Source organism: Neolamprologus multifasciatus, chromosome 13 (genome assembly GCF_963576455.1).
Source record: "Neolamprologus multifasciatus chromosome 13, fNeoMul1.2, whole genome shotgun sequence".
Lineage (NCBI taxonomy): Eukaryota > Metazoa > Chordata > Actinopteri > Cichliformes > Cichlidae > Neolamprologus > Neolamprologus multifasciatus.
Genome location: NC_140451.1, coordinates 25630890 through 25648755, shown reverse-complemented (window position 1 = coordinate 25648755; position 17866 = coordinate 25630890). Strand labels below are relative to the sequence as shown.

At 39.2% G+C, this 17866-nt stretch overlaps 1 protein-coding gene across 1 annotated transcript; it reads left to right on the top strand.

Moving 5' to 3' along the window:
- The first annotated feature begins 61 nt into the window (after window positions 1-61).
- LOC146505651 (arylsulfatase I) lies at window positions 62-15929 on the top strand. Its single transcript, XM_085181726.1, is given in 8 exon segments — window positions 62-11066; window positions 11860-12055; window positions 12057-12193; window positions 12282-12546; window positions 12548-12829; window positions 12831-13130; window positions 13133-13238; window positions 13241-15929. Coding segments are annotated over 8 exon segments (1671 nt in total). The 5' UTR covers window positions 62-10851; the 3' UTR covers window positions 13411-15929.
- The last annotated feature ends 1937 nt before the right edge of the window (window positions 15930-17866 follow it).

The following is a 17866-nucleotide window of genomic DNA, read 5'->3' as shown; positions in this document are numbered from 1 at the left end:
CAAACATGCAAGCACACACACACACACACACACTTCTGTGTGCCCACCCATACTCCGTGTGAGCCAACTACCATCGCCAAAGGAAAAAGAGAGGGAGAAGGAGAGAGAAATATGATGGGAGGGGGTCTGTGTCTGCTTACACAGAGGAATGCCTGCCCCAAATGAGGGAGGGGAGGGTCCAGCTCAACACTTGTCCTGTCACTCAGACCTGTGCCACTGGGTGCTGTCCTATTTTTGAAATTGGAAGGCACCGCCACCTTCAATGTCTTGCCTGCTCCTCTTCAGATCAAAGCAAAGGTAATGCAAAGTTACCATTCAGAACATCCAAATGCCAGTGTTTCATATCTGGCATTTAAGGGAGGTAGTAACCTTTAGCAGAGTCACTCTCCCATCTGAGCTTTGCCATGAGTGAAGACACCACTTATGATTAATTACTTTAAATACATTTTTTTCTGTTGAGAAACATTATCCATGTGGACAGTAAGTGGAGATTGTGGTGCTGTCAGTCATTAGTGCATGCATTCTGCCAGATCCTCTGGAAACATGCAAGGCTGTCATCATAGAGTGTTTGGAAGAAATACTAATGCTCTGGATGAAGAATCTGCATTGCTACACTGATATTTGACCAAAGTTTATCCACAAGCATTCACATTATTGACTGAATGGCACATACAGAAGTATCCCATGCTCACATAATTGCTTAAAAAATAAAATGAAAAAGTTGTTTTGCTAAAAGATTTTTGGAACAGTTTGTTGTTTATTAAATTAGAGGTAATATAATGCCTCTCTTTGCAGGCAGACATGCATTCCACCGCATGTTTACCTTTATGCACATCGATCGGTCACAACTGGATGCCACATTCATACACACAGCCAAACTCTTGGCTGCTGCAGATAGTCTGAACAGAGACATTTCACACACAAACCAAGCTAAGAGACTGGATGTCTGAGAAGCTGTACCTTAGTGCACAGTGATGCTTTGTGTTAAACGCTGCTGTCACAAAGTGCCATAAGTGGCAAGTCAATTGTAGAAACATAACTCTCTTCGGGGGGGGGGGGGGGCTTTTTAAATTCTTGGGAAAAGTGAGCAAGTGCTTTTTACCAGATTTGGCTATGTAATGTTTATATGCAGTTCTTGTGCTTTTTAAGCATTGGTGGTATGTCTAGTAATTATTAATACTTTAAGTGTGGCCTAAAGCAACAGATGTCTTCATAGTGTTTTTTTGAACACTGAACGCGAGTCACAAGATGAAACAATGACAAAAGGTTTGATTTTAAGTTAAGGATGATCCAGAGTAACAAAAAGTCCCTTTTTTTTTTTTTGCTTTGTTTGTATCTTTTCTTAATTTCATGTCATTTTAATGATTTGATCTTAAACTTCATCCAATTAAAATAGATTGCATTAAAGGAAGTTCAGTGCATGTAAACGTGTTTAAATTATGTTGTATTGTCCTTTGGGGCACTGACAGACCTTTTAAACCTGTTGATGGAGGGTGAATGATCCTCTTGCAAGAAAGCCAACACTGCTATTATCAATGCGGTGGGAGGTTACCGATGATAGTTGCTCCCTTTGGCAGCCTTGCTCTGCAGCTGTTTCCAGACCTCAGGATAGTAACCAGGATCAGTCCTGGGTCAGCCACTGAGAAAAAAATGTCACACTGTCTTCCTAGAGCCAATGTCAGCTCTAATAGAATACCACAGTTAAAGAAGGTACTGAACAAAACTGATACACCGTATTTTATTATTTTTATTTGATGCATTAGAACAAGTGTGGTATTAGTGGGACCTCTGAACCAACAATTGGAAAGAGTAGTTGTGGTAATTGCTTCCCCTAGTGGTTAAAAACAGGCTTGCTCTTAGCGTCCCTGAGTTTTTACATAATTTCTGTCTCTTTTGAGGTAAAAAAAAAAAAAAAAGCCAATATCATTACGTAATTTTAGATGTTACAGAGACATTTCTAATACCATCTTTCTGGAGAATACAAATTCTCCAATCCATATGAATCCAAACACTAATATTGGTAATAATGTTGGGAAAAACTTGAAGGATCTCTGACTGTCTGGGAACTCAGACCATTTCCAGACACTCTCACAGGGCAGTGAGAAATGTTCGAATACAAAAATACGTTTGTGATATTCTATGACCGACTTGCACAGTTAAATAAACACAGTGTGTCTTTGCTGAAAGGGACTATGTCTCTGCTAAACTAAACACTGCAGTGTGAATAGTTGTGGTTTCAGTTAGAAAAACTGCATAAGTCAGGAAAAGGTCTGCTCAGTCATTCTATCCCGGACAGGAGCTGCCTGGAAGCACGGTTTTTTTTGTTTTTCTTTTCTTTTCTGTGGACATGGGAGAATTTCTAAATGATGCAGTGTCTTTGTCCTGCTCATGTTCCCTTTGTTAGTTTGTGTGTGCCCAACTCTTCTTTCAACATTTTTTTCCCACTTTTTTTTATTGTTTGCCTTTTCTAGCATTACACTTCAAAGAGCTGCAGACATTTTCTCTGTTCCCTGCAGCTTGTTTTTCTAATACATAACTTCTCTGTTGTCCAACTGGCCTTGCCAAGAAGAATTTGATAGACAGATTGGTGGAGTAGCAGCAGACGCCGACTCTGCCCTTTGACTGTGGCATCTGTGCCAGGATGGCAGATACTGCCAACCAGTCACTGCCAGACCTTCGCCCCAGCTCAGATGGGGTGAAAATGAGATTGCCATTTTAATAAACATGTTGTAAACTGAACTTTTTGTAATGTCAAGCACAAATGAACATTATGGATGTGTTTTATGTGAAAAATAAGAGATTAGTCTCTCTTAAGTAATGAATATATTTAGACTGCTCAAAGAGACATAAATGAAGAGGATGGCGTGTCATAGTGGCGGGAATACACGCATTACAAATGAAATTATCATTTTAAACCTTCTGCTTTCAGAAATTGATTTTTACAAAACAGCTTTAAAGAACAGACTGTGCTCACCATCATATCTTTCCCTTTTGGGAAAAAATATTTTATTCAGGTTTTTAAGAGTCTCATATTTTTAAAATCTCAAGTTAAAAAGCTGCAGATTCCATGTGGTGGAGGCATAATTATATCATTCTTCAAATATCCTAATAGAATTTGTTCTTTGAATTAATTTGATTATTTAAGCATTTTGGTGTCCTCTGTTATGTTGGTCAGCAGGCTGGTTATATACTGTATATATATATAAATCTTTTTCAGTTAAATTTACATCATTTTGAGGGCTATCTTAACTGCAAAGTCATTTTAGGTTGAATCTGTGACACTATTATAGGGATATCTTTTAATTGTTTTGAAAAGATTTATTTTAACAATAATTTGTTGCTTTGATTGCAGCCACTTACTGACTCTTTTACTCTGTGACTCTCTTTTTTCCTGTAATCCTGAACTCCTGACCCCAGTCTGTGACAGACTGCTGCATCTCTCCCAGGACTCCCACTGTCCTCAGAGAGATGACTCCTGTATCATCTGCTTCATGACACAGGTGGCCCCTCTTAACCTCCTTGTGCTGTCACACCAGTGAGTCACACAAACAAATACATACACACACATCCAAAGTCACCCAAAATAACAGTGCAGACCATCTGTCCTAAAATATGTTATACAACAGGTCACTCAAACTAAGCTCTGATTGGTCAGAGATTAATACTTCAGTTCACTGGTTGCTATGCAAACATGGACCTTTCCTCCTGTATAAGAACTTACTGTATTTCAGGTGGCTTTATCTTAAACCAACCACTAAATAAATAAAAAGTCTTTACCATTAATGATGCTTTAATGTCCTCAGCGAACCTTATATTACTTATGTAATTGTACAGTACCGTCGTTACTCTGATATTTACCAGGAAAAGTGCTTTTTTTAAATGTTTAAAATGTAGTAAAAAGTTTAACAAAGCTGACAGCCTATGCCATTATAGCTTCCGATACTGAACTGAAGGTTAAAGTGAACGTGCTACATGTTACATACTCTCAGTGCAAATGTGTTGCTGGTATGTTTGCCATAATCACAATCTTAGATCAGCATATTGGTACTCTACAGTGTATGCTGTAGACTTTTTTTAATTCCACTTATGTCGAGGGAGAACATGACTGCCACTGCAATCATTGCTTGTTCCATTCAATAGCTGTAAAAAAAAATGTCAATACAAAGGCCAACCTTGCTGGTAGCAGGATTCATCATCTAGTGATATGATTATTTGTACAAAATGTTGTTCGGCCTGCAAAGCCTCAGCTCTGTGTAATCAGTCCAGCACTGAGAAAATTGAGTCTGGACCAAAGTGGTTAGGTGATGAATGGAGTGACATTCATATAGCACTTTGTTAGTTTTATTGATGACTTAAAGCAATATGAGTCACATTCATTCATATACTTTACTCTGTGCATCCGGCACCTCTGTCTATCCTGCACAGATGAAATTGGGAAATTTAGGATTTGGTTCTTGCAAAAGGACACTTCGACATGTGGACCACGGAAGCTCAGACTCAAACCACCGACCATGGTGACTAGTGAACAAGCCACTCTGTTTCCTGACTCACAGTTCTGGACCTAACTGGAATAACTAAAGTGTCCTGAATATTTTCACCATGAACATCTTCATAGGATAAATGAAATTGTGGGATAAGGAGTTTAATGAATTGTTCTTTTTCACATAGATTTATGTTGAATTAAGGCCTTAATAGCTCATAGTTTTTCAGTTACTTTACAAGCCTGAACCTGCTTTAAACTCTGAGTAATCTGATAATTGCAGCTGCTTCCAGGAATAAATCCTTAGCCAAAAACTGCAACTACCTTATATTTAAAAAAGCACATCTTTCTCTTCCACAGCATGTCTTTTATCCTGTCTTCCTTCTCTCACCCCCTATATGAGCTGGTTGCTCATATAGGGTCATATGATTGTTGGGTTTTTCTCTGTATGTATTATTGTAGGGTCTGCCTTACAATATTAAGCAGCTTGAGGTAACTGTGGATTTGATTTGGTGGCATATAAATAAAATTGAATTAAGTTGAGTTGAGTTGAAAGAAAATCTGCATGCTTGTTTGCAATATTTTCAAGGAGTATGGCGCTTTATTTTATTTTTTCTTGTATCAGGTTTGCGATCAGTCTACATGCATTATTTCTTTAATCCTCACGGTGGCACTCTCCACTGACTGTATCACTTTTGTAGTTCATTTTTGATGAGTCAAAGCCAGCACTCATTCTCCTCGAGGGAAACGTCTGATAGGATGGAAAGGTCCAGGCTTTAAAAAGGACGAGGAGGAGGACGCAGAAAAGTTTAACCAAAGTTTGTGAATCTGACATAAGGCCACCAGCATCCTCCATGTAGGTGGTTTGTTTGATGTGATGAGCCTGAGTAATCCTTCAACCCCTCAGCCTCTTCTTGTCAATCCATCACAGTGTAAGGTGAGGAGAATAGGGAGTGGATTGAGTTTCTGCTGGCTGCAAGATGATCCTTGAGTATTTGAGGAGCAGCAGAGCCAGGGTTTCTGTCAGTGTCACCTTCACGGCTGGTAGAAGTGACAGTGTTTGTGTGATATCTCAGAGCCCATATCTGCCAGCTCCACTGGTGTACTGAAGAGGCAATGTTTTGATCACTTAGGTTTAGATGGCAAATTCTGTGTTTATTTTGCTATGCGCGTCTATGTGCACAGGTTCAGTGCAGTTGTGTGTTTACACTGAACATGACTTGAACTGAAAGCCTATTTCCTCACTTTAGTGACAAGTTTTGAAAAAACCTTAAAACTGTATATGGCACAAAGCTTATTAGACAAAAGTTCAGTTATAATTATTAGCTGCTATTACAGCAAGTTAGCCCTCAACTTTGGTCCAGACTGATATATATTTTGAGTACAATGAAGGATGGAGCCTACTGTCATATTTAATTTTTCATGTAGCACCACCATATAGTTGACACTGTTATCTTTTACTGAAATGCATTGGATTGCCAATAAATGTGGTTCAGATATCCATGGTGCCCTGGGTTTGAACCCTAACATTAATAACTGCAGACTTTTTCTGTAGCGCCAGCAGCTATAGTCAAACTTTTCACTTATTCTTGATTTATCATATAAAATATTAAATTGCTTCTCATGCTGAGGTTTATTATAGACATCCATGCTGCCATCAGGATATTGGCAATAACTTTGATGCCCATCTGGCTTCCTCTAATTTTATCAACTGGTGAAGGCTGCAGATTGTTTAATACTTTGTTTTATGATCGGCCCACTCACTAATGTCAGTAAGTTACTTTGTGAGATGCCTCAGAGTGAAGTGATTTCCCAAGGACCAGCTAAAGCTGGGGATTGAACCTTCAAACTCTGCTTGGCTGTAGAATATGACCCACTCTATTGTCCGGTCGAGTAAGTAGAGCGGTCATAAATTTCAAGGAAAGAACATAGCGCATATATATGATATGTTAGCATTTGGTTAATGTTATGTATCTGACCATAACATTACTCACCCATGATTTAGGAAAAGACTATATATAAAACACAGACAGATCCACTTATAACTCTATTTTGTTTGTGGACAAAATTTGTGTTTGAAGACACCACACACTCCTACAGTAGTGATTCTTCAATTGTAAGATAGCCAGCCTTAAAGCATGGCTTGCTTTATTGTTTATTTTCTCTAGATGGGATCATAATGTACAAGAATGTGCACCATGCTTGAATAAAGACAACTTAAAACTAGAAAAAGGCATCATAAACTAATCCGTTTATGATCTCTTTTGCTAGTTTATTTAATCAAGGCTGCATTCAAAATTACAAATATATAATAAAAATCAGAAACTTAAATTTGCACCTAACAATATACCAAATCTATACTATTTCCAGAGGAATATATTTTAATACATTGTATAATTTACTTACATAAATTGTTTTCAAGGACAGGATACTATAAACATCCAACTCAGTATACAGAGCTGTACTGACATGGCTGGAGAGCGGCTGAGGCAGCTGAGAGCTAACCTCAAAAATTTTTCAGTTAGTGTTGTGAATACAAAAGTTTTTAATTTGCCAGAAATAATAGTTTCTTTCTTTTTTTTCAAATTTGCAAATATTAAAACAGGTCAGATTAGGAAACATGACTCATATAAGCATGTCTTTAACTTGCAACACACCTCAATGGAGGTGATACGTAATGAGCTAAGTAGCGCATCCAAAAAGACACATATTGGAATACATTCAAAGTTACGTAGAACATAACTGAGTATCTAGTTCAAAGACACTCAAAGACACTCAAATGAAAATATTTTTTTAATACAGCTGTAGTTTTTTCTTAAAACATTTTACTTGTGCCCTGTGTTAGTATTGCCTTTAGTACTAGACCCAGAGGCTAAGGCAGTCTTTGCTTTTAGCTCTAGTTTGATCTCCACTAACACCTGAGAGAATTGTCTGGCTCAGTTGCTAAACAAGCAGAGGTTATTTGCCAAACTAAAGTAAAACTTCGTAACTCATAGCTTGTAGTCAGCTTCTAGCTAAATCAATTTCAGGTGTTGTGAAAGTGCAGTGCGAGGATGCCACACCAGATTTTCACGTTATGTGGACTAGACACATTTGTGTGATAATTTGATAAAAATAGCTTTCTAGTTGTTGTTGGGTTTTTTTTTCTATTTTCTGTTTTTCTTCAGAAGCTACACAGGTGCATTTTTCACATTTTTTTTTTCAGTGTTTTAGTGATAATCTGTTTATTCATGACAAACTAATTGTAAATGCAACATACATGCTGTGCCATGAATGCTTTTCTTACTGGATAGTACTGCAAGTTTCGGTCATAGTGCAGTAGTACAGAAGACGTGGTTATTTTCGGCAAATATGATTTCCCTTCCCTCATGTCACTGCAGCAGTGCTAGTAACTGAGTTTTAAATTGTAATTCAGACCCATAAAAATGCAAAATTGTGAGTTGTAGTTCTAATTGCATCTGCAGATTTTAGAGAGCCAACGCTCCATTTTTTTTAACATGTCATCTGTAAGTTTCATTTACATGATTTGCCCTTCGCTTGCACTGACGTCATTCTACTGAACCACAAATGAGCGTATATATTGGATTGTGGATTTGAAATACAATAAAGAGTCTCAAGTGGGTAATTTTTAATATAAAAGGCTCTTTATGTTGGATGATGACTTCAAAATGAAAGTCATATTCAGACAGAGTTACACACATACACACATTTCCTCACCTTAGATCCAGCTTAAGAGTGTCTCCAGCTCAAGTGAGTCACTTATTCGTCATCATGAATAAATCACAGCAACTCCTACTCCCTTCTACCCTGCACCACTGCCTTTTCCAAAACACACCCGCATGCAAACACACACACTGTTAAAACACACACTGGGTTTGCATGGTTTGCTTGTTTTACCTACACACCAAATTGCCCAGTACTGTCATTCAGAAAGGGATTTTTCCCCTCACTTAGACATTATTCTTGAACTATAAACTATAAACTGAACCTTTTTGTAGATTGTTTGTTTTATTCTCGGTTTTCATCATTGTGGGTCTTTAAAATGCACTTCTGCAGCCCACATAGTATGTAGAAAAGAATCTATAACACCAGTTTTTGATAGCACCATGTCTTTGTGTCTCCTCAGACAGCTGAGGAAAGAGTACAATCCCTTACTGTCTACTCCTCAAGAAGACATTTGTCACTTTCCATTTTTACAGCCCCTTCTCCCTCTCGTCTCCCTCCTCTTAGTGGTAGAACAGAGTTCACGTCGTCCTGCATTTCCCCGAAACAAACTGATGGCTACACCCAAAGACCTCGACATACACACACACACACAAGACAAAGTGACTGCTCCTTTTATGCCACTTTGTTTATCTTGTACTCTTAGACACTGAAGCTTTTTCTGTCCACTGCTTTTCCTTTTTCTTCCCCCCTCTTCTTTCCTGTACCCCTCTTGACACTTTAACTTTATAATATATAGTCCTTTGTTTACATGTTCACATTTCCCACAAATCATTTCATCATTCTTAGTGAAAGATGATGCTGAGGTAAGAATGAGGAAAGAATCTCCCCAGTGGATGCTTCACTTTCACCATGGGTAAAAAGCCTGTGAAATTACATAACTTTGCCTCCATACGGTAGGAAATGGACTCGTATGTGAGGCATTGATTTTCTCTCAGCATTGTGGGGTGCAGATGGCAGTGAGGTGAAGACTAAGAGCACAGTGGTCGATAAATATTCTCATCACAATTCCGGAAGCTTTCCTTTGGCCGGATAGGTTTCGATGCCATCGCACAGGCAGTATTTGTTAACAGGTATTAAATGAGCTGCACCAATCAATGAAAGAAAAATTAAAGAGGCTAAAGGATTTATAGTGTAGTTAGGGGTAAACAGCACAGAAAATAATCAAAATATTGGCTGAAAAGTTTTAATATAAGTTTGGGAACATCAGAGTAGTTCAACAATAAGGGCCACCCACTGTAGCGAAACGAATAATGTTATTTTCTTCTCCGATAATGAATTTTTTGCAGGATTTATGTCCACTCCCCAAAGATGGGTTACAAAGTGGCTTGCAGCTGCACAACAACTGTGGGCAGGCCAAAGCAGCTGAAACAGAAGTAACAGATGTTTGACTCTTTGGACCTGCTTTTGATAGATTAGCTTGCTGCCAGCTCAGTACAACACAATCCAGAAGGATGTTGCTGTTTATTAAAGAAAAAAAACACAGAGGTTTTATAGTGAAGTCATTTTATAGTCCAGCACTGGTAACCAAGTGTTTTCCTGGCGTGGCTCTACCTGAAGGAAAGAAAAGTATTTAAATGTCAAAATTTGAATTTCGGGTCAAGAAAGTGCATCATATGTGTTGCCTTCTGCGTAAATCTTCCGTGTTCCTGCTGTCAAAACACGAGTTCATGGACTTTTTTTCACAGACTTGTGAAAAGACATCTTGTATGTGAGTGACATAGAGCAGCTTGAGTTGGGTAAAGCTGCTTGCAGGATTCACTTTATTAATGATTCTTCTGATCCAGTGCACGTCCTCATTTGACAGTCTTATAAGTTAAACCCCTGAATAAAAAGTCAGAATTAGTGTCACTCTTTTTTTCTTTTTTTTTTTTTGCTGCTGTTCCTGTTTCATCACCAATATGGCTACATATAGCCCAAGCTATCCTCTTATAAAAGGGCTACCTCGTCACAGTAAACCAAATTGTTGTACAGTTATCTTTCTGAAAATCTTTTGCTTTACTATTGCTTAAACTTTTGGTTGTTTGACATAGTTACCACTGAACATCTGTTAGGTTTATGGTTTGTACCTTTAATATTACCTTAATGTGGTGTTGCTGTAAGTATAAAAATCATGATTTGCAAGCTAAGAACACCATGTCTGTCTACTTTCTCTGAGCAGTACATTTGCCTCTAATTCTTTCCCAACATCGTCCCAGCAATCTTATAGCACAGCTGAAGCTACATAGGAATCTAGCGAGGCACTGCAAAAAGGTAAACCTCTCTGTCTCTCTCTCAAACTCTCACCTCTGCCAGTTTCTTGCACCTCTTAGAGACAGACTTTTTCTCCACCCACCACAGAAGCTGGCACCAGTTCAGCTCCAGCTTACAAAACCAAGAATAAGCCCCAGAAAAAGACAGCAGCCCATACTTAATGGATAGATAAGACTTTTGGACAAGCTCTTTGAGACCACAGATCTGCCCGTTCTGCAAATGTGATCTGGCTGGAGATTTATTAACTGCAGACTAAGCAGAAATACGAAGAAAAAATCAGCTTTGAGTAAATATTAGTTACAAGGCATTGCTCGAGAAGAAGCTCCTCTTTGTTTATTCTTGTGATTGGTGCAACCTTGTTCTTTAGCCTTGCCTGTCAGGATGAAGACACGTTTATGGAAAGTGTGAAAACAGAGGAGGTTGAAAAGCCCAGGCTACCTCACTTTATCTACATTATGGTGGACGACCAGGGCTATGGAGACATTGGTTACCATGGCTCAGACATCCACACTCCAGTATTGGACCGGCTGGCAGCAGAGGGGGTTAAACTGGAAAATTATTATGTCCAACCTATCTGCTTACCCTCTCGCAGTCAACTCATGACAGGGCGGTGAGTTTCCTCGTTAAATGATTATTCCGGCAGTATAATTATTCATTTACAGCTTCTGTTTGCAGCTGAAGTAATTAATCATATCATCAACAGGCTTTTTGTCTTGTGGCAATGAAGTACCATCTGTGTTTATATCAAGGAGCAAAGAGATTGTTTGCCTTCTGAAATCCACTTTATTGGAATTTTGATTGATCATGTTGGCTATAAAAGGAGATGTGATTCCTTTTATTGACTTTATATCCCTTAGCTCTTACTACATTACCACTAAGGTGTTTTGCTGAAGTATATGATATCATATACATATATACATATATATATAGAGAGAGAGAGAGAAAGAGAGAGAGACAGGGAGAGAGAGAGAGAGTATCATATATAAACTAAGTCTATAAAAATACCCCACCTTCGCTACAATGGTGTGTAGCAGCCTATGAGTACCCAAAGGTGCAATATTGGTTACACAACCCTTCCCAGTATTGCTTCATAATATACAATTCAATTCAATTCAATTTTATTTATATAGCGCCAAATCACAACAAATGTCGCCTCAAGGCGCTTCATAGATACAGAGAAAAGCCCAACAATCATATGACCCCCTATGAGCAAGCACTTTGGCGACAGTGGGAAGGAAAAACTCCCTTTTAACAGGAAGAAACCTCCGGCAGAACCAGGCTCAGGGAGGGGCGGCCATCTGCTGCGACCGGTTGGGGTGAGAGAAGGAAGACAAGACATATATATATATGTAGCAATATACTGTAACATCTTTTCTCACACTCTCCCTACTCAATTTTGCGAGCTACCAAATTCACACTGGACTCCAGCATTCAATCATCCTCCCACATCAACCACTGTGCTTGCCCCCTGATATTCCCACCCCGCCAGAGCGTGTGGCTGAAGCTGGATACGCCACACACATAGTGGGTAAGTGGCACCTGGGCTTCTGCAGGCCAAGCTGCTTGCCAACAGGACGTGTTTTTCAGAGTTTCCTGGGAAACATTGACTGGCAGTGGAGATCATTTCTCCTATCAGAGCTGTGACGGGGCAGAAGCTTGTGGATTTGACCTGCATGATGGAGACAGGCCTGCCTGGGAGATGGCTGGGAACTACTCCACTCTCCTCTACATAGACAGGTAAGTATCCTGGTGCATGTAAAAAAAAAAGAAATCCTACAGAAATACAGTCATTAAATTCTTTTAAATCTTCCATTTTTACAACCAGAGTGAAGCAGATCTTGAAGAGACACGACCCACATACACCACTCTTCCTTTATCTGTCCCTTCAGGCCGCCCATACGCCGTTGCAGGTACCAGACCATTTTCTTCACCTTTATGATTCCCAGTGCAATCGTCTCAGGCGTCATTCTGCAGCCATGCTGAGCTGCCTGGAAAGCGGGGTTGCACAAGTGGTCCAGGAACTAAAGACTCAAGGGCTCTATGAAAACTCTCTACTCATCTACTCTTCTGATAACGGTGGGCAGCCACTCTAGGGGGGGAAGCAACTGGCCACTAAGAGGTGGCAAAGGAACCTACTGGGAAGGGGGCATTCGGACTGTGGGCTTTGTCCACAGCCCACTTCTAAAGAAGAAAGGTATAGTAAGCAGAGCACTGATTCATGTCTCTGACTGGTATCCTACTTTACTGGGGCTTGCTGGAGCGCGGCAGTCCCACCATGGCCTTGATGGTCATGATGTTTGGGGAAGCATCAGTGAAGGTCTTCCTTGTCCCCGCACTGAAATTCTTTTCAACATTGACCCAGTTTCTAGGAGAAGCTGGGGAACCATATGACAAGGTATTGATACTCAATGGCTTTGGGATCTGGGATACAGCCGTGAGGGCAGCATTGAGGGCTGGTGACTGGAAGTTGTTGACAGGAAATGTGGGTGATGGGGACTGGATACCACCACAAGCACTTCCTGGTGGTCCAGAACGTTGGACGAAACTTGAGAAGAGACACAATGAGCTGGGGAAGTCAGTGTGGCTTTTTAATGTCAGTGCAGACCCTTACGAGAGATATGATTTGGCAGAAGCTCGTCCACAGGTAGTAAAACATCTGCTGACCAGGTTGGCAGAGAGTGCAACCAGACAGCTGTGATGGCCAGGAACCCACCAGATGATCCAATGGCTGGCCCAGAGCTCCATGGAGGGGCATGGAGCCCCTGGCTGGGCCTGGAAGGGGATATGAAAAGGAGGAGAGCAGGAAAGAAAAGATTATAAAGATGAGGCACTGCAAATTATGTAAGTTAAAAGCCCTCTTCAAAAAGGTGGGATCAGAGGAAGACCTTATTCTAAAGGTTTCTTCTAGTAGCATTAACTGTGCCAAAGGTTCAATAGTGCCTCAAAGGAGCTAGGAAGTGTTATCAACACTTTAATTACTGTTTTCTAAGGACCACAATCATAGATGGAATAAGTTATCTACCCAATGTTGCTCTCCTCTTTTCCATTCAGTTCAATTCCCTTTTAATTATATAGGACAAATTCACAGTAGTCACCTGAGTATGCTGAGTATATCATAAGGTAAAGACTACAATAGTTTCGTAAAATAGAAAAAAATAGAGTACAAACATTAGTCATTTGAGGGCATAAGGGTTCTGTGACACTATTTGATGATCTGAAAGCGTCTTCCCCTTAAAGTATACTTAGTGTGGGAATGAAAAATAGATAAAGAAAAAATATAGACAAGCAGAAATGCACACGGGTCAGATAGACTAGACAGACCTACAGTCAAATACTGAAGGTCGGCAGATAAACAGGCATCCTGAAAGACAAAGCAGACAGGACTGTGTGGCTGGCTGAGCAAGCTGACTCACTCGCTGTCCTGCGGCCAAACTGCAGCAGGGAGACTGTGGGTCATCGTAGGACTGCTTAGGGAGCAATGTGCGTGTCACTGTGCATGTATGCCTGCATTCATGAACAGTTCGATTAATAGACATAGAGATGGAGTGCGTGCATGTGGAAGTGAGGCCTGTGGTGACCTCTCAATGTCTCATCTCTTAATCATCCAAGAGGACCCTTTAAGGATGCCACAAAAACACCCACAGGGCTTGTTTTTGTCAAATGTCACCTTGTTCTTTTGTTCTCAAGGGTTATACAGATTCACTTCTGCTTAGAGCATACCCCCATGCATTTGAAAGACCTCACCCCCACACAGTGTTCTGTCCCTGCAAACAAACCAACAAAGACTCCATAGCTGTTGCTTTTCTGGACTTTTAAATGTCACTTAAACACATCATTTTTTGACTCTATTAAATACTTTGACTTGAATTTCATTGTTTCAATAAAATCTTGAATAAAGAAGAAAAACAAGAAAAATGCTGCAGGGATACTGCAGATTAATTGTTTCATGAATCTTAGTTGTGCTCACATCCAAACCTAAAAATTAATCTATCACTAAGCATAAAATTCAATATGTGTGTTTAATTTATGCATAAACATTTGCTAGATCTGCTATTTAAATTTCAGTGTATATGTGTCTATTTTTTTCTCAGTTAGTGCCAAACTGAATCATAATGTCTTAGAAATGAAGCCAACCCCAAATGTGGGCAGAAAAGCTATTTTTCACATCCATGTGATGCTTGTTATGGTTGTTCTGTGAAAAACATATTTGTCATTACAAACACTCTGTATCTGTGTGCTTGTATTATGTGGAAGACTGAAGATGATTATCATTTTAAAAAAATGAATTTGTAAAACCTAAGATTATGAATCCTTTGCAAAATTCTTGCTTTCTGTGTGGACTCTGCAGTATGGTTAAGACGGTTTTTCTTGAACTTAAGGGCAGTACTTCCTGCTGGGGCATGAAGCCATTGCATGTGAGTAATTGGATGCAAATTGGAACTGCTGTGATTTAATATAATAAATGCAAGTAAAACAAGCAAGTGAAAATTCCACTTAAATTCTTTCCGTTATTGTTAATGGCTGATAATAAAAAAAAAATCAGGGATGTAGGTTGTGAACTCAAGGAGAACATGACAGAAAAGCTGTTAGCTAAGGTTAGGAAAAGAAGATGGTTAAATATGATTAAGGAATAATAATAATCTTCTTTTTAACCCCCTTTTTACTGAAAGTAAATTTAAACTTAGTACCATAATGTTTGCTGAACTCTTGCTTTAAAAATAATATGTGGTGTATAAGAAATTAATAGCTTTGTCTTTTATATTCACTTTGTGCTGCCTGTATGCAATCCAGAGAGTGTTAAATCTGGTATAGGCAATATGATTTTGGCATCAGTGGATAAAAAAATCATAATAACCATCTAGCATATTGGCAATCCAGAGGAAGCTGTAAACTTAACCTCTTCTGCTTTTCTCTTCTCTGAATTTAGACTAGGAGACAGGTGATTTTTTGGAAATTAGAGATCTTTTAAGTCCAGATCAGTTGAGCAGTAAGCAAGAAAGTCTTCCTAAGATGTAAAATCAGCCACTTTGCAGTGTTTTAAGCATAAGGCTTTCTCCTGAGAAAATGGAGTTTAGCACATAAAATCAATATTTTCTTTTTCAGCCCAAATGATGGCAAGTGGCAGGTGTTTGCCTTCGGGGTCTTTTTGCCGAAATCTTTATATTATTTTCAGTTTCAGTCACGTTTTGGCTCATTTTAGAAAAGATGATAATTCTAGTAAAAATAGCAGGTAAAAAAAATCTTTCAAACATGTTACTCTGGTCCTACTGTACAGAAACTTCCTGGCAGAAAGTGCTTCTCCAGTATGTAAAAGACATGTGAAAAAGACACACTGCGCCGTCTTTTTAATTCTAAGGTTTCATGTTAAGAGAAAAATCATGTGTTCCTTAGCATGGCTTAAAATTTCTTGATGCATGCTCAATCATCTGGGTAAGCAAATCCCAAAAAGTTGATTCAGTGTATCTGGACGTAGCGTTTTTTAATGTTTCGTTCATCCAAGTCTTGGACCCATTGATCAATGGCCACTGATCAGTGATCAGTAGTTGTTGATCAGTGGTGATGACAAATTGCATATTAATGATGAAGAAACTGACCTAACAGCCCAATGTTCATCAGTGGTGCTGGTTTCAGTCATTATGCAAATATTCTGTTTAAATGGTTGGGGAAACCTGCAGTCAGCTGAGACTGAAGAAAAGTGAAAAACTACATTAAAAGTATATTCTTATTGATTTCATAGAAATTAAGAAGGTAAGTAAAAGGCAGGTGTTGTTAGGGAACGGCTGTGTGCAGACAGGAATAGGACCCAAAGTGCAGACTCCGGAGACAAAACTTAAACTCAAAACCGCTTTAATCTTAAACTCAAATATAACATAACTGAAAATATCCAAATAAACTTACACCGGAGGACTGAAAAAACACACAGCTATATAAACGGTAGATCGCGACAATGACAAACTGAAACACAGGGCTTAAATACATAGAGGGAGCAATCAGGGAATGGACAACAGGAGGGAAACACAGCTGGGGCAAATCAGAACTGACGAGACAAGGAAGCGTAAACTGAACACACTGAGATAAGACGGAGACCTTCAAAGTAAAACAGGAAACACATAACACAGACTGAACAAAAGACACAGACTCACATGCAGGCACTACAACAGAGGGAACAGAGATGTGGGACCAGGGCAGACACAGACACCGACTGGACACGGGGATATAGCAGACAGGGGAGACAGCAACCAAGGATTACACAGAAACAAACCATAAGACATGACTCTAACGAAAACCCAAAGACTAGAAATTATAAATAATATAATAAACTCAAAAACCCTGGTTCAACGACCCAGGCATCCTAACAGGTGTTGCTTATGCACGTGATTAACTGATAGTCAGCATCAGAAAATATGACCTTCTCTGAAAAAGCCTAAATCTTGGCAGTTTGGTCATCTTGAGCATTCAGGTGTGTTTTAACAAAATGTTAAGGAGGAACGACTTCAGCACTGGTCTTAGAGAAACTGTTGTTCTTTCTGAGAAGGGTTAAAAGGCTATTTTCAAAAAAAAAACCAAAAAACCCAAAGATGATTCACAAGTGGGAAACATTCAAAATAGTTTCCAAATTTCAACTTTACCTCAAGGTCAGACTGTGAAATGCGCAGAAAGTTGCAGAAAACCCATCTCCGACTCTACAGTCCTCAGTCAGCATGTTTAATGTTAAAGTTCAGAACAGTACAAGACTGAACACGTGTGGCTTTCTTGGAAAGGCTGCCAGCAGAAAGCTGAAAAAAAAATCAAGGTTTTGCAACAATCCAGTAAAAGTAAAGACCTCGGCCTAATTGAAATGCTTTGTCAGGACCTTAACAGACCTGTGCATAAACTAATGCCTGCAAAGCTTATTGAAATGAAGCAACAATGTAAAGAGGAGTGGGCCAAAATTCCCCAATAACAATGTGAAATGCTGATAAAGTCATACAGAAAATAATAATTTCAAGTCATTGCTTCTAAAGGTGGATTTACAAGATACTGAATCATGGCGCGTACTCAGTTTGTACTTTGACTCAGAGTGTAACTTGTATTCGTGTACTTAAAAATCACCACTCAATAAGGTAGAAGTGGACCAGACCTTTGTGCCTCACTGCTCATGTCTACTTGAAACTATATTTGTACACGTGTCAAGGCTCCCGGTCAAGTTGCATTACAGGTAACAAAGACAGTCTGAAATGTAAAAATCTGTGTTATAGTAGTGTTGTACATCTCAAATCCAGTGCTAAATAAGGGAGGCACTTTTTTTAGAAGATTAGGAAACCACAACAAAACCACACAAGTAGGGATTAAAAAAGAAATATTGCTTGAAATAGTATTTACCCATCAGCTAACTCACTAGTGGACCTGACTTGTGAGGTGAAGAATCAT